Source organism: Adiantum capillus-veneris, chromosome 2 (assembly GCF_014529385.1).
Source record: "Adiantum capillus-veneris isolate H3 chromosome 2, ASM1452938v2, whole genome shotgun sequence".
In the NCBI taxonomy this organism is placed as follows: domain Eukaryota; kingdom Viridiplantae; phylum Streptophyta; class Polypodiopsida; order Polypodiales; family Pteridaceae; genus Adiantum; species Adiantum capillus-veneris.
Window position 1 is genome coordinate 35,552,076 of NC_140932.1, and position 25,643 is coordinate 35,577,718.

At 44.0% G+C, this 25,643-nt stretch overlaps 1 protein-coding gene across 1 annotated transcript in view; it reads left to right on the forward strand.

Moving 5' to 3' along the window:
- Positions 1-2,927: 2,927 nt before the first annotated feature.
- LOC147462623 (uncharacterized) overlaps positions 2,928-25,643 on the forward strand; it is a 31,580-nt gene continuing 8,864 nt past the window's right edge. The window contains exons 1-2 of the mRNA XM_086526831.1: positions 2,928-3,097; positions 3,260-3,521. Of these exons, the coding sequence (XP_086382957.1) occupies positions 3,010-3,097; positions 3,260-3,521 (350 nt within the window). The 5' untranslated portion in view covers positions 2,928-3,009. The remainder of the gene's footprint in view (positions 3,098-3,259; positions 3,522-25,643) is intronic.

Here is a 25,643-nt window from a genome sequence, read left to right on the forward strand (position 1 = left end):
TCCAGAAGCACCTACTCCACCTAGATACATTATGGGGAATGCGCCAAGACCAGTAGGAGTTTTAAGGCCACAGCTTGTCTTAGGACAACAACCTCCGCTGCCAGGTGCTAGAATGCCGGTAGACATGAGATACATGCCAATGATGGAAGCATCAAATAAACCAACGCCAGTACCAGCTACAATGTGGTATAGAAACCAAAGTGAGTACTACTCTTCGGAGCAACAAAATGTGAGAGAAACACATGGAGTGGTGAGGCCGGGACAACCTCCACCTCCTGGGTTTCAGTCGAAAGAAAGAAGGTATGAAATGGACGAAAGGACATTGCGATTCATTACAAATAACGGATTATCTAGGTCAAAGCTTGCTTATAGCCAAGAGGAAATGCTAAAAGAATCTCCTCAACCAGAGACAAATTGTCACAAAAGTTGTGACAACCACTTGGTCAAACAATGTTCTCATACGGAGATCACAGAAGTAAATGCCTATTGTCTTGAGTGTGGCATCACTCACTTGATCCCCGATTGCCCGAAAAAACCAAACCAAATCAGGAAAATCACGACAAATGTATCAGGGATTGTTCAGCTACCTAGTAGCTCAGAAAATGAAAATGTTGTACTAATTCAAGTAGTTACGAGAGCACAAGCTCAAAAGAAATCCGATGAGAATCCAGAGACAAAGAACACGGAAAGTGACACGAGTCCAAAGACAGATGATGGACCAAAGACAAACGCACCTAGTCAGAAAACCAAGAGCAAACGAAATAGTTGGAAAGCTAGAAAGACTAGGATGAAAGCATGCAGGGAACGAGAGCAAAAATCCCTAGCTAAGAAGCTTACTGAAGCTCAAGAGAAGATAAAACAACATGAGGAAAAGGAGGCACCTTCTCTTACACAGATGGTTAAACCTCTAGATGAACCATCCACGGATGAGAAACCGAGAAGTGCTAGTTCAGGAGGATCTGTGTTGGCAGAGAAGGTTAATGAGACATTAGATGCCCTCTTGAAAGCCTATGATGTGAGGCTCAAAAACAACCAAACCCAAGAACACATGTGGATGACATATCCCTATGCGGAACTAGAAAAGCAAAGGTTTGAAATGTGCTAGAAAATGATTCAAACAGCCCAAGCTTTACTAGAACCACCAGTTGCAAAACCTGAGGAGGTGATCCGTGTCATGCCTACACAAGTAATCCCACCAAACCAGGAACTAAAAGAGCCAGATTCTAGTCATGAGCACAGACCAAACCTCAAAGACCCAACATTAGAACCAAGGATAGTACTGAATACCACGGATAACTCTTCCGAGGGATTTCACCAAGCTATACCTGAGAATTGTAAAGAGGTAGATGGTCTTGACGAATTGTGGAAACAAGTCAGAGAGGCCAATGAAGCCGATGACCTAAGAAGACGCGTAGACAAGACTGGTGATGAACGAGGAGTGTTTCTACCACCAATAGAGGAATTTGATACTGGATCTCCAATGAATCTAGACGTGCGATCGTGTTGGGGCGACAAAGGATCTGTACAATCTATGGATAGTCAACCCCATTCGCTAAGAACGCTACCGTCCTACATGGGAGAGTACGAGACCAAGTCAGATGTGGTTGCAGTCCCATCAAAGAGACTGTCTCCCAACAAGGCCATCGATTCAAAGGGACTAGTAGATATTCTATCTACCCCAGTCACCTGTACAATAATGTTAGCCGAGTTGCTCAGAATAAGACCAAACATGTGGGCTAATGTGGGTAAATTTCTAGAGAAATTTAGTGTAAAAACCCCAATGACTCAAATCGAGGAAGGCATCAAAGAGCTTGAAATGCCTCAACTAAATACTAGGCCGATGCCATTAAACAAGGTAGGCGGGTATTACGAGGGAGAAGATGGAAACACCACCCTTCCTGTGGAATTCAATGGTGTAAAAACCATGGAAATCCTTGACAGTGGAGTTGGTGTGGCCATTGCAACCAAAGAGGTTTGGAAAAAGTGGGAAAAACCTGCCTTGAGATCCACACGAATGACCCTGCACCTTGCAGACGGACACAAGGAAAAGCCCCTAGGACTGCTAGAAAAAGTACTTGTTACTTCTTGTGGCATTGAATATAAACACACTTTTACTGTTGTTGACTTTGGCAAGAAGGACAACTATGACGTCATTCTAGGAAGACCATTTATGCGACAATTCAAATGGTCCAAGATTGGGGTTATAACCATATATACCTGAGACATATGGAAACCATAACAAAGATAAACTTGAGGGACCATAGCTATAGGGATGTGACGAGAACACCGGTTGAGGAGTTTGATTCCGTCACAGTAGCAGGATCAGAACTTCCAGCTTGGTTAAGTAAGCCTAAAGACCTGTGGATGTGTGGAGCTTCACAATGTGGTAGCTTGAAACGTGAGGAATGTATCCTAGAGCAGGTTATAGAGGATATGGACTATATCCCAGAACCATTTCCTCAAGAAGAGTAGAGCCTTTTGGATGGGAACACATCTTGGCTACTCTGTAGGCTATGTCACAGGAAATTTCACATTTTCCTTCTTAATTTAAATCCTCAAACTCTTCTTCAACTTCATAAATTTTGGTTGGAATGGAGGTGTCATCACGATGGTCGAGAGTCTAGCTCCTTTTAACATCTCGCTTAGTTGCAGCAACGTGGACTTAATAGGATTATCATCTTTTTCACCCTCAAATATCACACTCTAATCCCTTCCTCACATTTGACTCTCCCTTTTGCCTTCGGAAACCCTTCTTCTCTTTGTGTCCATTGTCGGGCTCTGGCTCAGGCTCTGGCTCATCGTACGAAAACCGTCCGTGCTTGCGTTGCGGCAATGGCGGTGCAGCTATTATTTATTAAAAATCTCTCTATAAACTCTCTTCGGTTAACGGAACGCCTTTTTGAACACCTTGAAAGTTGAGAAATTTGGTTACCAAACCCACGATTTAAAAGCCACATTCCCGGGATGAGCTAAGAGCTTCCACAGCTCCATTTCTCATATTGCCTGAAGATGCTGGGCGCTAAAAGGCAAGCAACAGGTGTCTGCCCAGACAGGCCTTCAGTGAAACTGATAAAAGACGACGCGCTCTCTGTTTATGGTAATGAAAATTTACGGGCCCGAGAGAGAGAGAGAGAGAGAGAGAGAGAGAGAGAGACGGAGAGACGTACGCGCAAGCACTATTTTCTGTTATCTGCATTTATGTTTTTGGGTGACTAGCATGTAGGTATTGTTTCACTCATTTCGAATCGGTTGTTGCCAGAGTCCACATTTCTCAAGTTGCATTCTGATAAGCCTCCTCCCATAGTTGCTCACCCTCGTGTAGTCAATGGAAATGTAGAGCACACGGGATGTAGCCAAGATCTAGACACATGCCTCTGCAAGCCGAAAGAATTAGCTGTAATTAGAGAGAAGACAACCTTCAACACCGCTTGCCAAGGATCAGCAGACTTGTCCATTGGCTCATCCTCATTGCAGGGTCAGTGCATGTCAAGTTTTCACGGCCAGATGTGCTTCCATTGCAGGTGAAGTTTCTCTCCTGATTTCTTTCAAACAATTCAGTGAATGAATAAGGTGACTTACACACTGAGTGTGAGCACATGGATGACAATCAATGAAAAATCTTAGATGTGGATTCAGAGGCATCCTAAACGTTGGGCAACCCCAACCCCCTGTTTAGAATTAGAGAGGATGCCAATGTCTTGATACATGGACCCCGTCCCACAAAATGTGAGTACGAATCAATGGGCTTTTAACTCTCAGCTTGTGTAGGGACCTTTGTTTTAAAGGTATTTGAGTTAGCGGGCAGTCTGTGTGTGGAGGCAGCCATTTACCCTGAATCTGTCTTAAGATTTATTGCCTATTACCATTTCAATTTCACACATAAATGGTGCCTTTCTCCTTGCAAATTCATGTGAAATTTATATTGAAGTTATGCATCTCATGTGAATTCCCATTTACTGGACAGTTTTACAGAATTTGATGACTTATTGGTTTGTTGTGATTCTCTCATTTATTGGTAGGCCTTCTATACATGACCACCCTATGGCTTTCAATTTTATACTTGTCCAAGCAGATTTGAGTGAGTTTTTGGTGCAATCTCCATCTTGGCGTGCCAAATTCTCTATCTTCTTTTGGTCAAAGCAAACTCAGCTTGGTATCGTTTTGTTTTCACAAAAACTGCAATCTAAAATACATAATACACCTTGGTGAGAAACCCTTGGAATTTTAATTAAGTGGACCAATTATAGGAAGAAAACCGCCAATGATGGAAAACAAATTATGGTTACGACTAGAGAGCTAGCGACAAGTTGAAAGGTGGAGAGGTCAAAAGTGGCAGCAAAAGATGGATGGGAATGATTGACAACAGCGGCACAAGTGGAAGTACGCCTATTCTTAGCAATGGGTAGTTAGTATGCCTGTAACAAACTTGGACACTCCAAGTCAAGAATCAACCGCGACAGCACCAAATAACCACTTCAAAACAATTCACAGATCACAATAGATTTGCACTGGCCCGGCGGAGTTCCGTGCCTAGAGATATTGGCCCCAAAGACTGGCGCCCCTTTCGGTATTTCTTTTTGTATTAATCAATCATCAAAGTACAAGAGAGCGGTTAGGGTTTCACTCTCAGACTCTGCGTCCAGATGCTCTGAGAAGTGAGGCCCTCACCACTAATTTAAAGGTTACAAGGGATGCCCAAAAGCAGAGCCCCAAAAGCTTTTAAAATCAAAAGCATCAGTTCTCTCTCTCTCTTAGAGAGTCTTTTCTCTTTTTTTTTTAATAAAAAAAAGCAAAAGCAAAATTCGCGTCGCTCATCATTTTCCAAAAAAAAATAAAATTAAAAAAAAATTATTTTTTATTTTTAATAATCCGCCTCCGCGATTTCCGGAATTTAGGGTTTTTGGCAAAAATTAGGGTTTGCAGGAATTTTAGGGTTTCTGACAGAAATTAGGGTTTCTGTTGTCCGCCACGTCATCACTTTGTGACATACCCCCCTCTTGAAAGCATTGTAATCGACCGCGATTACGCCTGCAAAACCGACAAAAGCCATAAACCGTCTTAGCAGACACTGACTGTTAGTACCTACGTACTAGGAACACACATCTAGCACATGTACAAAATCGACAGTCACATCACATGACATCACAAGACATCACCAGACATCACAGGACATCACATGACATTCAACATTCATTCGGATCTTAGACCATGATTTATCGGCAATGTAGCTAGCAATCACATCTAGGTCCAATCGGGACCTCATCGATGTCCGATTGGCTAACCCCTATTGCAACCATGTCTATTCGAGATCAATCAGACCAAAATGCTGCAGTCATTTCGGCTATCAGTTCCTGCACTCACAAGAAGTCAAGAACAAATCAGTATCATAATCAGGAATTCCATTTCATAAAGTCATCCAGCAGAATACTGTCAGCTCTCAGTATCCCTGAAGCTCAAAGAGACATCAGTGACTTTAGTATCAAAATCGAGGCATCTGTTGACAAAGGAGTGGAGCGACTCCCCTCTTGTGCATCCCACTGCACCAGATCTTCGGCCAAGCTGAGTTTCTGGGTTCCGTTTGGAGTAGACTATGCTAAACCAAAACATCGAGGTAAAGTTTCACAATCCGAGGAGTATCTGCTAGGTCCTCCTCCTCCATCCACTTCGCATCAAATGCAGGAAAGTTCTTGAACTTAACCAAGAACCGCCTTCGGACTTTACCTTTCTTCGTATCATTATGTGCCAAAATCTGTTCAGGAACAAGGATCTCCTCGTTTTCTTCCACTTCGGGTTGCTCATCAGGCTCCCCATCATCAGGCACATCACCCTTAACAGGGTTCAAGAGACTCACATGCAATGCATTATGAATCCTCCAAGTATCTGGCAGGTCCAATCGGAAGGAGACATCATTTATCTTGTCAGTAATCTGGAAAGGTCCGTAGTATCACATACTAAGCTTTGGAAAAAGCCTCTCCTTTCCCTTTTTTTTTTTCTTAGGCGTGCCTTCTCAAAAGTAAGAGCACCCAATCATCCTCCTTCAGTTTCCAGTCGCGACGATGGCGATCCGCTGCCTTTTTCTGTCGTTCTTGAGACTTCTGTAAAGTCTCGTGAACCTTGGCAAAAGCTGTATCCAAATCTCGCGAATATTCATCCGCTTCAAATTTCTAATCTTTCGTGCTCAGGAAGGATGGAACCTTCGCAGCAGTTTCAACAATCTCTCATGGCGTCTTCCCCGTCGAAGAGTGTATCGTGTTATTGTAGGCAAATTCCACCAAAGGTAAGTTCTTTTCCCATTGAGTCTTCTGATGCGAGATACAAGACTTCAATAAATCTAAAATCACTGAATTGGCAATCTCAAATTGCCCGTCAGTCTGCAAGTGGAACGATGACGAGAACTGCAACCGCGTCCCAATGTTCTCCCAAATTGCCTTCCAAAACAAACTCATAAATCTGGGGTCTCTGTCGGAGACAATCGTCTCAGGCGTGCCATGTAATCGGAAAATCATCGTGATCATTCTGTATTCTCGGGAGATAAAAAAAAATGAAATCCATTTCAATATTTTCCCAGGGGCGGGTGGGTGGGTATGGGTAAAGGCTGTAACAATCCCTGTGCCTTATGCCTGTCAAACTTGACCTTCTAGCATACCAAGCAACTGCGCACAAACTCTTCCACATCCTTCTTCAGTCTCCGCCAAAAGAAATCTCTCTCTACCCCTTTCATGGTGGTAGCAATGCTGCGGTGACCCGTAAAAGGTGGACAGTGGCAATCAGTCATAACCTTTTCCCTCAACGGCTGTGTAACGCACAACATAGTCTTTTTCATCAAGTAGCCTTCCCGAAGGGAGTATCCAGGTACTGTCTCCCCATCCCGTATCCGTGTGAAAATATCTGCAAAATCTGTATCTGTGGCACACTGATCGACCATATCCTCGAAGCTCCTATGATGTATCGCGGAAATAGCCAGAACCAACGGTTTCCGAGACAAAGCATCTGCCACCACATTCTTCTGTCCCTGCACATGGACAATCTGGAAGTGAAACTGTGACAAGATGTTCGCCCACCGCATCTGCTTTTCCGAAAGCTGCTTCTGTGACAAGAAGTAGCGCAAACTCTGATGGTCTGTAAAGACAATAAAATCCGCTCCGAGTAGGTAATGCCGCCACTGAGTAAGAGCATGGATAACCGCCAAAAGCTCTTTCTCATAAATCTGTGCTGTCATCTCCGGCCTAGAGAACAAACGGCTCTCGTAAGCTATGACATGGCCTTCTTGCATCAAGACCGCACCCAGACTACGACCACAAGCATCACAATATACTTCGAATGACTTCTGCAAGTCCGGCAAAGTCAAAATAGGTCCCGTAGTCAATTTCTCTTTCAATGTCTGAAAGGCAGTCACCTCTGTGGGTCCCCACGAAAAAGGTACTCCTTTCTGTGTCAAGATATGCAAAGGGGAAGCAACCTCTGCAAACTTTCGTATGAACCGCCTGTAGTATGAACATAGTCCCAAGAAGCTTCTAACTTCATGGACATTCCTCAAATCGGGCCAATCACGGATAGTCTCTATCTTGGCCGGGTCCATTTGCACTCCTGTTGTGTTGCTGACACAATGTGTCCCAAAAAGTGTATCCATGGTAGGAAAAAATTCACTTTTCTTTGCATTAATCACTAGCGTGTGATCTCGTAATGCCTAAAAGACTTGAAGCAGATGATCTCTGTGTTCTGCCTCATTCTTCTAGAAAACAATGATGTCGTCAAAGAAAGTGCCAACAAATAGCCTGTACTCTCGAAAAATCCTGTCCATCATCCGGTTAAATGTCGCAGGAGCATTGGTTAAGCCAAAAGGCATCACCAAAAACTCAAATAACCCAAAAGTCGTCCGAAAAGCTGTCTTGTAGACATCTCCAGGCGCTATCCTGATCTGATGATATCCACTCTTCAAGTCAATCCTGCTAAAGCACGAGGATCCCTGTAACCTGTCGAGTATATCATCGATCCTAGGAATCGGAAATCTGTTCTTGATGGTGATTTCGTTGAGAGTGCTATAATCGATGCACATTCTCCAAGATCTGTCTTTCTTCAAAATCAACAACACTGGAGAGCAATACGGTGAAGTACTAAGCTGGACAAGACCCTTTTCCAAGAGGTCTTTCACTGAGTTCATAATCTTTTCATTCTGTACTCGGCTCACACAATAAGGTGGCCGATTCGGTGGTGTGCTTCCAGATATCAGATCAATGGTATGATCTTCAGGCCCTCTCAAAAGCAATCGGCATGAGCGTGGAGAAAAAAATCTTGGCGTTCTTTTCTTCAGGTCAAAACATATTCAACTTTTATCCATGGTTCAGTTCTCCCAAAAGAATGAGTAAGAAAACTGAAGTTCATCAAGTACAATCTCTAAGCCCTTCATTTATCAAAGTCGCTTTCTCGGCCCGGTAGTCAACCACGGCGTAGTTCTTGTGGTACCAAGGGATCCCGAGTAGAACGTCACTCACGTGCCCTGAACACCCCTGTCATTGCAAACGAAGTTTGCCAATGCTCGGTGTAATGGCAACATCCCATCCGGGTGCCAGTCGAACTACCTCCGCCAGTGGCGTCAGTCTGTCGGGCGCAGTTCCAAATCGAGCCGCCAATTCCAAGTGAAAAGAAGTTGGCCTTGGCTCCTTCAAAAGAGCTTCTTGATCCTTCACTTTGCCCCAAAAAAAAAACGGCAAAGTTTGTACTTTCATTCATTTGATTCGGTGCAAGTCCCACGCCATGTGGTACCAGTTCTGCTTTTCTATCTGCCTTTTCTGCCACATTCCTCAGCTGCTCTCGAACTCTCAGACCTGTCGTCGTCTTTATCATTCTGTTCTTTCTGTGCCTTATCAGGGCACTTTGCGGAAATATGTCCATGTTTCCCGCATCCAAAGCACTTCCCCTCTCTGATGAAGCGAGCTCTCTCCTCAGGAGTAAGCTTGGGTCGTGCATCCTTTTTTTTTTCTCTGGGTTGCTCTTTTTCATTCTACTTTCATTCCCAGAAGTCTGTTTGGCTCGTTGTGTCATGGCCTCATCTGTGGGGTAGGTCAGACTGCCAGAGTGAATGGCAAAGCCCCGCTTCGCATGACTCATCAACTCCTGAATAGAAGCTGACTTCTGTTCCAAGCAGTGATCTCGGATCTCTGTAGGTAGACCCAAGGTAAACCGCTCAATTTGTTCTCTGAACGAGATCTTCTTGAATGAAGAGGCGGGTAGAAAAGAGCTCCAGAATCTTTCACAATAAGAATTCACTGTATCGCTCTTGGTCATCCGGAGATGGTTCCAAGCAGCTCGTATATCTCGCTCAAACTCTTGAGTCAACCAAGAAGAAATAAAAAGCCTCTTGAATTTCAGCCATGTAACTGGCACAGTCTTGCTTAATAGAAGCGTGGACCACCAAGTACGAGCATTCCCCTCAGAGTAAGAGGCAGCTCTCTGAATCTTGGAGTGCTCTGAATAGCGTCCTCCCGCGAAAGCGATGTCAAACTGCTGTATAAGAGACAAAGCCTTCGAAGCATCTGAGTATCCTGAAAAGTATCAAACTTGATCGAGTGGCCACCTTCCTTAAACTCTCGGACTTTCTTGCTGTTATCTTCGAGAAAGTCATACTGGTTGGCTTTGTAAAAATTCTTCTTGTTCGCATAAAACTTTCCGTCATCGGAATCTGAGCTGTCTGTAGACGAGTCCTCAGTAGAACTGTCAGTCTCTGGGCGAGATGTAGCCTTCTTTGCCTTTTTCTTGCCCGTTCCGAAGCTTTGTGTCTTGCTTCGCTTTTTGCTTTTTTTCTGTCTTCTTCGCTCTAATCCGAGGAGCTAGAAGAACTGTCAGAAGAAGAAGAAGAAGAACTGGGTACTCCTTCAAATCGAACACGCTTCTTCCGTTTCTTTGCTTTGTCGAATGTCGACTGACGACCCAAATATCCCGGGAAGTCAGTACCTTTGTTCTGCTTTTTGCCGTGCTTTTTGCCGTGCTTTTTGCCTTTCTTTTGCACGTCGAAAAGCTGAGCAATCCGTGCATCAACCACGTTCTCCAGTTCCTTCTCCGTATATTTCTTGGAGGTAGAAGGTTTCTTGAGAGCGGGTTTCGGGAGTGGTGTTGTGGTTCTCTGCCACTCCATCTGTACCTCTTTCAAAGAGGTCTGGTTCATATATTTTACCATCTTCGGGTCCTTGGCAAAATTGAGCATCATCTTTGTTGCATCGCCAATCAATTGACGACGCTCCATCTCTGTTTGCTCCGCCTGAGTAGGCCGAGGCGGGCCATACTCTCTGTCTGAATCTTCGTTGTGATCCCAGCCCGCATCTCCAGATGCAGAGGGAGTCGACTGATCATTGCCTGAAGCCATAGGTGCCGCGGAAAAAAAAAAAATTCGGGGATCGGATTTCCCGTAGAAGAGAAATCGGTCGTGCTCTGATACCACTGTAACAAACTTGGACACTCCAAGTCAAGAATCAACCGCGACAGCACCAAATAACCACTTCAAAACAATTCACAGATCACAATAGATTTGCACTGGCCCGGCGGAGTTCCGTGCCTAGAGATATTGGCCCCAAAGACTGGCGCCCCTTTCGGTATTTCTTTTTGTATTAATCAATCATCAAAGTACAAGAGAGCGGTTAGGGTTTCACTCTCAGACTCTGCGTCCAGATGCTCTGAGAAGTGAGGCCCTCACCACTAATTTAAAGGTTACAAGGGATGCCCAAAAGCAGAGCCCCAAAAGCTTTTAAAATCAAAAGCATCAGTTCTCTCTCTCTCTTAGAGAGTCTTTTCTCTTTTTTTTTTAATAAAAAAAAGCAAAAGCAAAATTCGCGTCGCTCATCATTTTCCAAAAAAAAATAAAATAAAATAAAAAATTATTTTTTATTTTTAATAATCCGCCTCCGCGATTTCCGGAATTTAGGGTTTTTGGCAAAAATTAGGGTTTGCAGGAATTTTAGGGTTTCTGACAGAAATTAGGGTTTCTGTTGTCCGCCACGTCATCACTTTGTGACAATGCCTCCAGATTTTTCATGATCAACCTCTCGGAAACCCTATGACCAGCTGTCGCTACATCGACAACTATACACATTTCTGAATCCGGTCCCTAGCCTCGAGAGAGGTCGCTTAAATAGTGGTAAGAGAGAGAAAGGTCGGATCTGGTACGTGTTTGTGATGGATACACCGCACGCAAAGTGGTTCTTGCGGATCTACACCTCCAAGGTATGAACTTTGTATTGTTGGAGATATGTCATCATTAGATGGTGGCATCCTAGTTTGCTTCTCATGGTTGTATGGCCAGATTGGCCCTGCGTATGCATTTTAGCCCATTTTGGTCCATTATTTTTGTCTTGGTCCTTTTATTAGAATTTAGTTAGTTGATCCTTTATAGTGAATGATGTGCCACATGCACTCAATCTTTCGATGACCTCTGTTCTATCTCAAAGGCAACCTCTAAAGTGTTAAGAGTTTTGGCATCTCAAGTGAATTGCCCAATTTGTGATCCCATTATTTAGTTTGGCTTTTAGGTATTTATTTTACTTATTTGTCAAAGTCTGGGTAGGGCAATTTAGTGAGGTTACTGTATAAGCAACCCCTTGCCTCCATTGTATACACATTCAGTTATTCATTGCCAGGGTTGATTGGTTCAAGAGACTCTCTCTCTCTACGCTTCCACATCATTGACTTTGACATGGTATCAGAGCCGTGTCATGCTTGAAGAATCTTGGTGGAGACGGAGCTGCATTGCAGAGTTGGAGAAGACCATCTTGTGATCGGCGTTCAACCCTTTGCTGCTCCCTTGCGTTTCAAAACACAGCCCTGCCGGTGTCTCGTCTCCAGCCTCTGTCTCTGCCTAAAACGCAGCCTAGCAGGTTTCTCCAAGCCGTCGTCGTTGCCCTCCCACAACGTTTTGAAACGTTGCCTCCTGCAAGCGTTTAACCCCCTGCTGACGGCGCCCGCCCCCCCCCCCCCCCCCCCCCCCCCCCGAAACCCGACTGCGTTCTAAAACGCTCGCAAGAGAAGCCCTTGCCGACCTCATTTATCTCGTCCCCTTACCCCTGCGTGCTGAAATGCTGCACCAACCCCTTCCCCTTTTCTCTTGCTGCGTTTTTAAAGGCCAGAGCTTAAAAGGCTTTGGGAATAAAAATAGTGGCTTGAAAGAGGGAACCAAGCAGTGTGGGCACGAGAAGGACAAAGGAGATCATGGTTCAAGGGAGTGGCTTTGAGCCAACCATGTGGCTATTCTTTTGAAGAAGTTTCTTGGTGTTCGGCTTGGAAGCGAAGGAGTGAAGCTATCGTCTTGGGAGATGAAGAGTAGGACAGTATCCGCTTGGTTATTTTTTCGGCTTGGTTAGGGCAAAGGAGTGGATCCACTTGGTTATATTTGCGGCTTGGTTAGTGCGGCCGCCCTTGGAGTGCGAGAAGGTTTTCCCGAATTCCAAATCTCGCAACTTCATCATGGCCCTCCCTTGCTCGAGCACTCGTGACCACAACCAAAACCAACTATCGGCTATGGATAACAGATCAACCACCATCCAGTTAGCGGCCTATGCATCGACACAGTTCTCAAGGAAACCGGCAAATTGTTTGGCTCGAGATTGTGAAGCCAAAAGCAAACGAACGAGTTTGCTAGAGGACAAAGGCAAAGGCAAGCTTGACAAGGATGACGGTACCAGTACTCAGTTAGCTGCCTCGGTACCCACGAGGTCCGACCACAATTGTTATAAATGTGACTTGACGCTTGTTTGGCTTGGGAATTTGAAGCCAAAGGCAAAAGCAAGAATTCATAGATAGACAAAGACAAAGGCAAGCTAGATAGAGATTACGGTAATAAAGATTTGACAGATGAGATCGGCATGGCACATGTGGCGGCAGTCACAGTGGCCTCGACGTTAGATTTCTAGTCAAAGGGTAGTTGCCACCACTAGCTTTAGCCAGAGAGAGGCTTGTGAGTGGCAGTGAGGGGCAAGCAATGCTCCCTATAATTAATTTGGACCCTTGTGGTGGAGTTCAAGTTATTGGTGTTTGAACCCGTAGGTTGGAGTTCCAAGGCACATGCATCTGGTAGGGAACCAATCAGACATATCTAAAACACTATGGATGAGTGTAAGGTGCAGCGGAAGTGAATGTTGAACTTTGCTCAAGATGAGTGCTCCGAACTGTGCTCAAGGTTCCTTTTACTTACGAAAGGGAGAGTCTTCCGTTCCTTTAATGAGAGAGTGCAAATGATCACAAACAAGTGGATAAACACTGTGAATGAAGGTGCTGAGACTAAGAGATAGAGAGAGAAGAATACGACACCAGACAAGTTGTCAAACCCTCCTCCGAAGGCCCTTTTCTCGGTGGCGAGAGAAGTTTATGCTATTGATTGCACAAAACTGGTACAAAGATTTTGATGCAAACTCGTGAAGCTTATGATGCAATGTGTGTCTAGGTTGGAGACGACGAGAGCGGCGACGACGACGGCTAGCTGAATTCGCTCTTTTCGGGCTGTTCTTTATCTGCTGAAAACGTTGAATCTATTGCTGAGTTCGCTGCTGAAAAACGCTGAACCTGCTGGTGCAAAAACGTTGATCTGCTGTTTGTCAAAACGCTGATCTGCTGCATGGAAAAACGTTGGTATGCTGGCTGAAAAAACGCTATCAAGCAGGTCTGACTGTGGAAGCGCTGATTTGTTGGCCTTAAAAACGCTGATCTGAGGGGCTCTTGGCGATGGGATGGCTGCTGAAAAAACGCTGGCTTTGCTTGATGAAAAACGCCAGGGGTTCTTGCTTTTGAGAGACGGAGAGATGCCTGTTGCAAGCAACTTGCCTGTGCACTTCTTCCTCTCCTGCCAGATTCTACTAGCACTAGGTTTTCTTTTATATTTGCTTGGCTCATTTGCCCTACCCAGTTTCCCAACAAAATGGTATCCACTCTTGAGATCGACCTCACTAAAAACCTTTGCCCCATTGAGTCTATCAAGGATATACTCTATGCGAGGCATCAAAAACTTGTTCTTGACGGTGCCCTGTAATCAACACACAAACGAGACGAACCATCTTTCTTGTGGACAAACAAAATAGGAGCAGCAAAAGCACTTACACTCAGACGTATGAATCCTCTAGCCACCAACTTCGTGAGCCTTACTGACAGGCTGTGCCCCCTTCGTAAGCTCGATGCGATGGTCCTCCGGCCGCTCGGGTGGGAGGCGGGGTGGAAGATCATCCTGCAAAAAGAGATGCTTAAACTTGGTAAATAAAGCTGAATACCCTTCTGGAGCCTGTATGCTCTGGGAAACTGGAGCAGCATAGATGAATGTTGCTTGTGCTCCTCGTTGTAATTCACGCTTTACCTGCACATGAGAAATGAGAGGCAAAGAATGCAGACCCTCCTCAGCACGAATGATCATGGGAGAGTCACTCTTGGAATTTAATGTGAGAATGTTGGTCTCCCAATCAATGAGAGGGTTATGCTCCCTAAACTATCTAATGCTTAAAAGCATATCACATCCTGAAAGAGGAGACACGAGAAATTTCCTACGGAAAGCAGCTTGTTGAACTGTAAACAACAAATCAAGGCACTCTTTCGTGATGAGAGAGTCCATACCGGGAGCAAAGCCAGACACCTCGAGAGGAGATTTCTGACTAATCTCTAGGCTGGCTCTCTCAACAAGAGAGGCACTAATCACATCATGCATACTGCCTGGATCAAACAATATGATAAAACGTTGACCCTTTACATAACCATAACACTTCATGAGAGACTCATCAATGTGTGTGTCAGTGACATGAGAAGATTCAGCTTAGTTCATTAAAGTGCTTGTGGTTGCTGTGGGTGCCTTAGGTTCTTTAGGTGGGGTTGTCTTAGGACAAGCCTTCTTAATGTGACCCTTGACGTGACATTGATAATATCTACCTTTCTTAGCATAAATCACTCGTTCTTTAGCCGTTATGTATCCTCCTATAATTCCTTGTGCGGCTTTTTCACCCGGGGTTAGCTTAGGTTTTGCAGGTGCTTTAGTTTTACCCTTAGATTCATTTTGAGAGTTCTTTTCCGAAGGATTAGAGGAAGATGGGCTAGAAGAGTTACCATTCTTATTGTATACACATTCAGTTATTCATTGCCAAGGTCGATTGGTTCAGGAGACTCTCTCTCTCTCTCTCTCTCTCTCTCTCTCTCTCTCCTTGGTCTCTACGCTTTCACTATCGTCGGCTTTTACATAAAGGTCCCGGAGTCTATTTTTATGATAAAGGTATTGAAGTAATTGATAGAAGGAATGGCTTATGGTTATCGAGAAGGCGGCTTTCATTGTATACATTCTCCCGTCTAGTTTGTAGTTGTAGGAGTCACATTTGCATTAGTTGTTCTTCAAATTTGAAACACTTATCATAGACGATGAGAGTGTCCTTTGGCACTCTCGCTTTGGTACCTTACGTAGACGAAATTTTTTCATTAATCTTTAGTAGTAGTTCTCCTTTCGTAATTTACGTAGAGGAATTGTTATTTTATACTTGATTTTAAGAATTACAAACTCGTTGATGTGAAAAAATTTCTTGGTATACTAGTAAGACTCTGAAAGGCTGCTTCCTTAGCAATCAGTTTGGATGTATGTGCTAAGGCACTACAGGCAATGTTTTACCAGGTACATGATAACTTGCATCTCATGTCCCCGTTGCGGCTTTGCACATCTTAGAGATACAGTTATTGGCTTGCCCAAGCTTTGGAAGCCTGATCATGTTTGCTTTGCATGAATTCCAATGAGATTCTTGCAAAATCTTCATCAGTAGCATACTGTTCCTTCATGTCATCATGCTCATGATGGTAAGGAATTGACACAGCTGAATTTGTGGCTTTCTTGATAACGAATCAGCCACAACATTCTTCTTGCCTTCCACATGCACAATCTGAAAATGAAACATAGAGAGAATGTTTGCCCAGTCAAGAAGTATTGCAAGGTCTGATGATCTGTCTCGACAACAACAGCAACACCTAGTAGGTAGTGTTTCCAACTTGAAAGCGCATGAATCACAGCCAGTAGCTCCTTCTCATAGATTTGCATAGTCTTTTCTGGCCCTTGCAAGATTTTGCTTTCATAGTCTACGACCCGACTGTCTTGCATTAACATTGCCCCAATACTATTGCCACGCATCACACTGGACCACAAATGACTTCCTGAGATCTGGCAAAACAATTACTTGATCCGAAGTCATCTTTTCCTTTAAGAAATTAAAAGCTGAAATCTCTTTTTGTGTCCATTTGAAAGTGACCTCTTCTTTTTGCAGAGCATGTGGGGGTGAAGCAATCTCGACAAAGGACCTTTTGTAGTAACAATATAATCCCAAGAAGCTACGGACATTATGCACAGTCTTCAAGTGTGGCCATGTCTTGATTGCTTCAACCTTGGCAGGATCCATTCGGACACCATCCTTTGACACTATGTGACCTAGAAAGTGGATCTCTTCCAAGAAGAATTCACTTTTCTTGGGGTTGATGAGCAACCTATGACTGCGCAACTCTTTGAACACAATGGTCAAGTGACGCCTATGCTCCTCTTCATTCTTCGAATAGACTATCTTTGTCATCAAAGAATGTGCCAACAAACTTTTGCTGTGGGTGGAAGATCCGATCCATCATCCTATTGAATGTAGTGGAAGCATTTGTAAGACCAAATGGCATCACTAGAAACTCATATAGACCAAATGTCGTTCTAAACGTAGACTTGTGCACAATCTCTAGCATAATACGAATGTAATGGTACCACTCTTAAGGTCTATCCTTCTGAAAATTCAAGCACCCTCTAAATGATCAAGAATATCATCAATCCTAGGAATAGGAAACTTGTTCTTGATGGTATTATTATTCAACGCATTGTAATCAATACACAGTGCCAAGAGCCATCCTTCTTCTGCACTAGAAGCCCTGGGGAGAAAAAGGGTCAAGAACTAGGTTGAATTAACCCTTTTTCTAACAGTTCCTCTACTTGGCTCATAATCTTTTTCTGTTGGGCCGCACTAACCTTGTAGGGAGGTCTATTTGGTGGGCTACAACGTGGCACCAAATCTATTGTATGATCCTCAGGCCTCTCCGACGGCAACCGAGACGGTAATGAGTCAGAAAAATAGTCACTAAACTCTCGCAAAAATGCTGACCTTTCTTTATCTAACATAGATAAGTTTGACTGACAATTATATGAAACAGCATGTGGAAAAATCAAGTACGTTGAAAGATGATTCTTAAATACAGTAGTCAATCGCGAACTTCAATTACTTTATAAAATTTTTAATGCTACTACATAGAAGAAGAAACTGGATGTCTAACTGTCCGAGCCGTATAATGGCCGCCGCGACAAGCACGTGCCGGATCAATGGCTATTCAAAATGGAGGTCTACTTGTCCAACACGGACTTAGTAGAAAGAAAAAAAGTTGCACTTGCTAGTTCTCTGCTCAAGGAGACGACATTTCTTTGGTCGCAACGACGGGTTGCTGATGGTAAACACACACTTCTTGGGACAAATTCCGGCGTGCTATTCGCAAGGCGTTCGAACTTGCCAATGCGGATTTTCATGCCCAGTCCTCTCTTCGCCGCCTAAGCCAAACAGGTTCCTTGGCCGCGTATATCACAGAGTTTCAGAGATTGACTCTAGAGATAGAGGATCTCAGCCCCTCTGATAAACTACACAGTTTCATTGACGAGCTTGAACCAACCCTGAAGGACGATGTGCACAAATACAAGTGTCACGTGACACATCCAACCCTATGTGTCCGTAGACAAGCTACAGCATGATCAAGGTTCAGTCGGTCCAGTCTCTAGATTAGAAGAGTCTCTAGATTAGAAGTGATCTGGCACTTTTTGTGAGTCTATTCGTAGACCGTGCATGCCCAGTCACTTAGTATAGATGCATATCCTCTGGTTGCACACAGCATGATCATAAGCATTCCCATCAGAATCCATCAGAATCAGTCAGGGGAATTTTCTAGTGATTTCAGCCTATTTTTCCTATTTTTGACATTTTTCACTTATTAATTTAAGTGACTTCCCAACAAAAGTAGGTAGGGCAATTTGGGTAAGAAAATATATAAGCAAACCAAAGCTAGCACTAAATGGCAGATGAGCAAGGAGAACAGCAGGCCATTGGCGAAAGGTTCCCCCCTCTCTCAGCAAGACTCCCCAAGCACTTGGGCGATTTCCCTCTGCAGAACCATTAGCGTTTTTCCTCCCCTTGCCTTGGCGTTTTTCAGCAGACACAACCTCGGCATTACCAGCAGTCACTCAGCGTTTCCAGATCTCCCCATCGTCAGCAGTCACCTAGCGTTTTCAGCCGCAAAACGCAGCAGACCAATCAGCGTTTTTTAACTGCCAGATCAGCGTTTTCAGCAGCAGAGATCAGCCCCACTCTCAGCGTTTTTGATTTGTAGCAGATTTTAGCTTTGAGCATTTTTGGACAGCCGTCAAAAGCTTTCAGTTTTCAGCCCCTTTGTCCGCCTTGTCATCCCCGTCGTCATCGTCGACATAGCCTAGACTTGCATCAGTTATATGCATCAACATTGTACCACTTTGTGCAATCATTAGTAGACCACTCTCGCCGACGAGAGTGGGGCCTTCGGAGGAGGGTTTTACAACGTCTCTGGTGTCATCTCTCTCTTCTCTCTATCTCTCAGTCTCATACACTTGCACGCACAGTGTCCACTCACTTTGTTCTTGATCATAGCACTCTCCATTAAGAATGGAAGGCTCTCCCTTCCATAAGAACTAAAAGGAACCTTGAGCAAATATGGATCACTCATCTTGAGAAAGAACAACATTCATTCCGTTGCACCTTACAACAAGCCTACCACCTTGGATGTTGCAATTGCCTATGTGGAGCGTCTTGGCGAAAATCGGTGTCCTACATGGAATTTTCTCCCTGGTGACAGATCTTCAAACGATGCTCGCTTTTCACTGCTTGATCGCAGAGAAAGCTATAGCCAAAGTCAACAGCAACAATCTCAATTCAAACAGCGAGTAATGGAGCCTTATTCAACTTCTAGGTTTTATTCTCAAGATCGACAATCTCAAAGCAAATCTTCTTCAAATGCTCCACTTGATTGTGGTAAAGGCCGTGATTTTCTCAAGATCGGCGTTCCAATACTCAGCAAGGCTCTTCGTCAAATGCCTCTTCGACCTCAAAGAAGGATGGATTATGTACAATTTGCGGTGGTGACTATAGATGGTATCAATGTCCAAAGAAACCAAATCCGTCTAGTTTGAAAAGAAATTCTACTGCGGAAACATTATCAAATTCTGCTCAAGATAAAGGAAAATCTGTGGTCAACATAATTTGTCTCACAGAGGATATGACTATTTTTATGAAGGATGCTCAGTTTAATTCTTGAGTTTTGGAGCCTCTCTCAAAGCAAGTTCTAAGCCTTCTTGGAACTCTCAATGGTTGCTCCATCAATGTTTTAGTGGACAGCGGATGCTCGAATAATTTTGTCAGCACTCAGATAGTTCGACAGCTTGGCTTGCCAACTCAGAAGACATCTCACTTATATAATGTGGAATTTGCAGATGGATCGGTTTTAACTTGTGATGAGATAGTTCGACAGTTGCAGTTCAAGATTCAAACTTATGCAGATCAATGGGATTTTGAAGTCATGCCTTTATCTTACTACGACATGATTCTTGGTCAGCATTGGTTATTCCAATATGATCCTGCTATTAGCTTTCAAGGACAGACTATCAACTTGTTCAAAGATGGACGTGAACTGATTTTACACGGGCTTTATCATGCGGAACGAGTGATTCAAGCCTCACGTGTACTAGTCAAACGACATGATAGAGTGGATTATGAAGCAAATACGTTAACTTCTCCTAATTCAATTGAGAAAGGCAAAGTTGATTTCGAGCAAGAAGTTTTTCCAAGTGATACTTTGTTACCAGACAAAGATGAAGATAAAGTTGCAAATTCTGAGTCCAAAGACGATTATGCTTTCTTTGATTCTTTGTTGGATGATGATGTGCCAATTGCAAGTCATGAAGTGGCAATTTCTAAAGACGATTCTGAAGACTTTTGGGATTCATTATTGGAAGATGATTTCAGTCTCAATCAAAATTCCTCTCCAGTGATTTGTAAAGATGAAGTTACCCTTTGAAGAATGTCTTGAGAAGATTTCCTCTTCGGCAAATATTTCGCAGTTATTGGAAGATCTTCAACCATAAATCTTACATCACGTGAAGGATTTTGAAGATAAATCTCTTGTTGCAGTCAACTTGATTATGCCAGATTTCTCTAAAAGTCTTTGAATAATGCAATGACATGGGATTTAGCAGTCAAAGCAAAAAGGTTTTGCAAGAAGCAAAGGTTCAAGACAAAGGTTTCTGATAACTTAAAGACTGAAGATTTTCGAAGATTCAATGCTTTTTCAGAATTCTATCAAAATCAGAAGTTGTTCCTTTAACCAAGGCTCTCATTTTAAATGGGAGGGAATGTCACGATTGTGACTATGTTACAGTATTACATCTACTCCTAGTTGCAGATACGCAAAGTGCCATGCCAAGGAGAACCCCTACGCTTGGATGGTCACGACCCTTCGCTCAAGAGACGTGCCTCTTCCACACTCCTTCGACGATTGGTCACACCCCTTCGCTCTACGTTTGCAACTCTTCGTCCAAAGGTTGCAGCTCTTCGCCGAAAGGATGCGTCTTTATGTCTAAAGTCGCGTCTCTTCACCATGAGACGTGTCTTTTCATTTGTGTCTCTTTGTCTCCTATATAAGGAGCCTATTGTACTCAGTTTTCAAGCATTCATTCAATCAATCAAACACACATTCAGTCTCTTGAGTCTCAGTTTGATCTTAAGTATGAATTTTTAAGTCTTAATTATAGGATTAGCATCACTAATCCTCACAGCCTTGTCATCCACCAACATTTTCAGCCCTATGATCGGCAGCAGATCAGCATCTTCAGCCCTTAGCATTTGCAGATCCAGGCCATCAGTCCCTAGCGTTTTCAGCAATCAGCCATAGCCTTGCTGTACAAGCATCTCTACCTAGTATCGTCGTCGAAGTACACCTCGTCGTCGTCACAGTACCAAGCATCTCTAGCAGCACCCATTAGCACCTTAGCAACACCGCAATACTAAGCACCTTAAGTCCCCAGCAGTACCCAGCACTTAGCCTCTCAAGTACCAAGCACCCACCGCAATACCCCTCAGCATCTACCGTAGTACCCGTTAGTACCTCAGCAGTACCCAGCATCAGTAGCATCAAGTACCCGTTAGTACCTCAACATTTAGTCATTGTATCAGTATTTGTGCAAGTAATAAAGCAAGTACTTGCTTTGGCAACAAAGCAAGGAGGCCGTTGAGAGTGGTGGGGACCCGACATTTCATGTCGTCTCTCTTTTCTCTCTCTGCATCTCTCTCTTTCATTGTGTTCAGTTCAATTTCTCTTTTCAAGTGAAGTAAAGTAACCTTGTGTTTGTGCAGAGTACTAGATCCGAGCTAAATGCTTAAACACTTCCGTTGCACCTGACATCACGATTTTGTATTCAAGAGGGGAGAGAGGTGCACGAGAGCCAAAAACATCGTGCTACATAAGTAAGAAGAGTAGGCAAGCTTTCCATTGAAGCTGTAAACTTGCACCCACTACTCACACACACTCACAAACATTTTAGGCTCACAATGAGGAAGAGGGTAGCCCCAAATCGATTTGGGCGCCCCCTTGCAGCTGAGGTGTCTTGCAGATTCAATGTGGAGCCACCAAGTGTCCTTTATGCCCATATGAGTTAAATTCCGAGTACCCATCAACTTATAAAGTGTCGCGTGGGGCCTAAATGACTTTGAACTGAGCCTAGCCACCTTTTTACTACTCGGATTCCAGTGCTGATCGGCCCAACCATCTCGTGACTACTTGGCCTTCACTGTTGCGAGTGAAAGTCTCGGCCATCGATCGTTTCACACTGGCCATACAATTTTCGGCCATTTGTGACTTCAACAAGAGGGTCCCAAAAATTAAATAAAAATCAAGGGAAAGAACCCAACAACTAAAGTTAGCGGTTGTCACAGCCACGTACAGGAACTCTCTGATTGGTGTGATGTGTATCTATGTATCCACTTCAGCTCAGGAGAGCGGAGTATTGGCACATATTGTGAATGTATTGCCTATTGTGGATTCGTGGGTTGTTGGAGGTGATATCAACAATGTAAAGACTTTTGAGGATTGGTGAGCCGTTCAGTCTCCATCTATACCGTTTGTGGCAGATTCCTTTCTACAGTTTCTGGTATAGATGCCCGGCATATCCCATCTGTGACTTGCACTCCACAGTCGTTGTTGTTTTCGTGAGGTTTCAAGAGGCAGTCAGGTCATTTTCTAGAGTGACTAGATAGATTACATTTCTGGGCATCATCTCATGGTGGGATAGTTACAATCTAGCCTGCTACGGTGCTCTCTGATCATGCCCCAATTTTTAAGTTCTTTGCAAGAACAAGATCCATTAGTGCCGAATCGGCTAATCTGCCTCTGCTAGAGAGCGCTACATCAACATGGAAATCTTTGGAGGCCATTTAAGATGGCCAGCCCATGTGCATTCCCCATATGTGTCAGATATCCTCCATATCCAGTGTGCTCCTCATCCTGCGAACACCTGGCCAATCCCATATCATTGACATCCATTTCTCTCATTTCCTTTGAGGTGTTGTAGAAAGCTGTGTGTGTGTGTGTGTGTGTGTGTGTGTGTGAGAGAGAGAGAGAGAGAGAGAGAGAGAGAGAGAGAGAGAGAGAGAGAGAGAGAGAGAGAGAGAAATGAAATGAAATGAAATGTTATATTAACGTCTTCAAAAGGCCAGAGTGACCTATGAGACCAAACTGATACAAAAGTGGTGAGTCTGTTACAATGTCTGAAAAGTGTGAAAATGTGAAAATAAATGCGAAAAACTAAATACAAAGTATTAGATAAACTTCTTAGGAGCATTCTGGGTGTCTGGCTAGAATGCTTCTAATCCTTTGTTGTAGTCTCCTCCGGTGAAGTGTGCTTCTGCATCTCGGTCGTGGTCGTCTCGATTTCCTAAGCTCAATTGCCCTATCAATGAGGGTGCCTTTGGTATGAATGTGGGTACTCCTTTGTGCTCGCTTCTGGCCTCTGGCTTCTCCTTCCATTCCTGCTTCTCTCGATCCGAAGAAATCTGTGATCTGCCTCTGAGGCTGTAGTGCTCTTTGTCTTCTCATTAGATTATCCCTGTGCCGATGTAGTTCCAGTAGGTACAGGCCTAAGCACCTTTGATCTTGGTATTGCATGACTCTATCTAGAGGTCCAAAGCCTTCTTTAAATAGGCAATGGAAACGCCCACGTATCTCATAGTATACGGTGCAGTGGCATATGTAGTGTAATTCTGTCTCCGGCTCCATTCCGCATAACTTGCAAATTCTGCTCTCAAGTGGGATTCCCCTAAATTTGCCAAATTCAATTTCCAACTGGTGTGAGGATGTACGAATCTGACCAATAGCACATCTCAAACCATGAGACAAGTGGGTATCCATGTAGCTCGGGCGAATCACAAAGCCATCTTCAGATAGCTGTAGGAAGTTTTCTTTGTAGTCGGCCATCTTCGTGCCCAATTCTTGTGTAGGGTCTACCCATGTCCTCTTAGTGTCCAACTGTATAAGATCCTGGCGGATGATTTTATTAATCTCCGTTCGTGTGATTGCCAGTGATGGAGCCTCAAGAGAGTATTGGAAGGGGGGTAATCTTTCCATACTGAACCCGTGTCTCTGAAACCACGAGGACAGTTGCGCATACCAGCATGATGGATCTCCTTTCATTGCTAACTGTCGAGAGGATTCGAGGGCCAATCTAGTATATCGGCAATTATTTGTATCCCATAAACCATGTATAAAGGACACTGATCTGGTAAGAGCTTCAATTTCTATTGGAGGGGCAGCTAGTTCCGCTCGGGTAATCGCGTGTGGTACGGAGGCCTTGGCTCTAATCATTCGGGAAATCATAGATTCCAAAGGTCTCTCCATTGACTTCCAATTATCCTGATCCACAGATGGTCCCCAAATCTGGACACCCATAAAGCATAGCCGAAGCCACCACAGTATCAAAGAGCCAAAGTTTTGTTCGTGGTTCCTGAAACTGCACTTGTGAATACATCCTCTCCAACCCTCCCAAGGCCGCAGAGGCTCTGGACAATCTAGCATCCGCTGCTTTCTTAAGAGTAAACTTCGATCCTGGAAATACCACACCAAGGTATGTGTATGCATCTGTGTACTCTACTGTATCCTGGCCATATGCAAATGTAGGTGCCGATCTCCTAACCCACTGCAGTGTGGTGTTAAACACCATAACTTTTGTTTTACCCAAATTTACCGACAGTCCGCTGTCCTCCGCGAATTTATGTAATGCATCTAACTGCCTCTGCATTCCATCTGGTGATTCTGCTATCAATACAATATCATCTGCATACAACAACAAAGGGATCCATGACCCTGCAAGTTGAGCACCTCTGTCACCCTCTCTATCAATGTAATCAGATACCTCATCTATATACATACCTAATAAAGTAGGGGACAGTGGGCATCCCTGCTTTACTTCAACGGTGGAATGAACAATGTCGGAATCCCCTTCTGGAGTACGTACATAACCAGTTACTGACCCGTATAAGGCCATGATCCCCCAGATAATCTCTTTGGGGACCCCTAACTCTTGCATTCTGCGCAGCAATCTGGCCCTTGGTACTGTATCAAAAGCTTTCCGAAAATCCACAAAGCAACAATACATCCTTCTCCCGCTTGCTCTTCCTTCCTCAATAATGTCTCTGAGCGTAAGAATGTGATCTAAAGTGGAATAACCCCTCCTGAATCCAGCTTGTCCTGTTGCCCTTATGCCCTCATTCTCTACCCATCTACTCAATTTTTGTTCCAGAATGGATGCGTACAGTCGGGTCAATGTGTGACCCACATAATGGTACGGTAGTTCCCGGGTATCATAGGATCCCCTGACTTATAATTTCCAAGATTCAGGTAATCCTTCACACATGACCCGATTAAACAGACGAGCAAGGACTTCTGAAAGTAGATCCCTTGCATGGATCAGATGTTCTGCTACTAAACCCTCATGATCATATGCTCTTCTTGTCTTCATCTTATCAATGGCTTTTTCCACCATTTCCGCAGTAAAGAAAGTACTAGTAGCAGGGCATGGCTCTAGCGGATCTGGTAATGGAGGTTGTCCAGATACCGTATATAATGATGTTACATATTGACCCCAAATCTCAGGAGAAGTAATTGTCGGAGGTGATGAGTGCTCGTGAAATAAACGCCAGGCCTCATGTGAGTCCTGACTCAAGAAGAGCTGATATAAATCCTTCTCCAGTTTGGCTAAAAATGCCCTTCTCTTGCGACGTACTATACGCCGAAGAGCAATCCGAGACTGCTTATATGTGATGATCCCAAGTGTAAGCTCTTTCTGGACGTGGGTTCTCGTCTCTCTGCATTCCTCGTCGTACCAACTGTTTTGAGGCATGTTCCCAGATCCTCTCTTCTGATCAGGTTGAGTATGTGGGTATGCCTCTTGTGCTGCTCCATGTAGTATCTCTGTTAGCTGAGAAGTAATCTCCTCTACAGTATATACTGGCTCGGCTGCCCACATCCTATTATAGATTTGTTCCACATAGACTGCATTAGTCTCT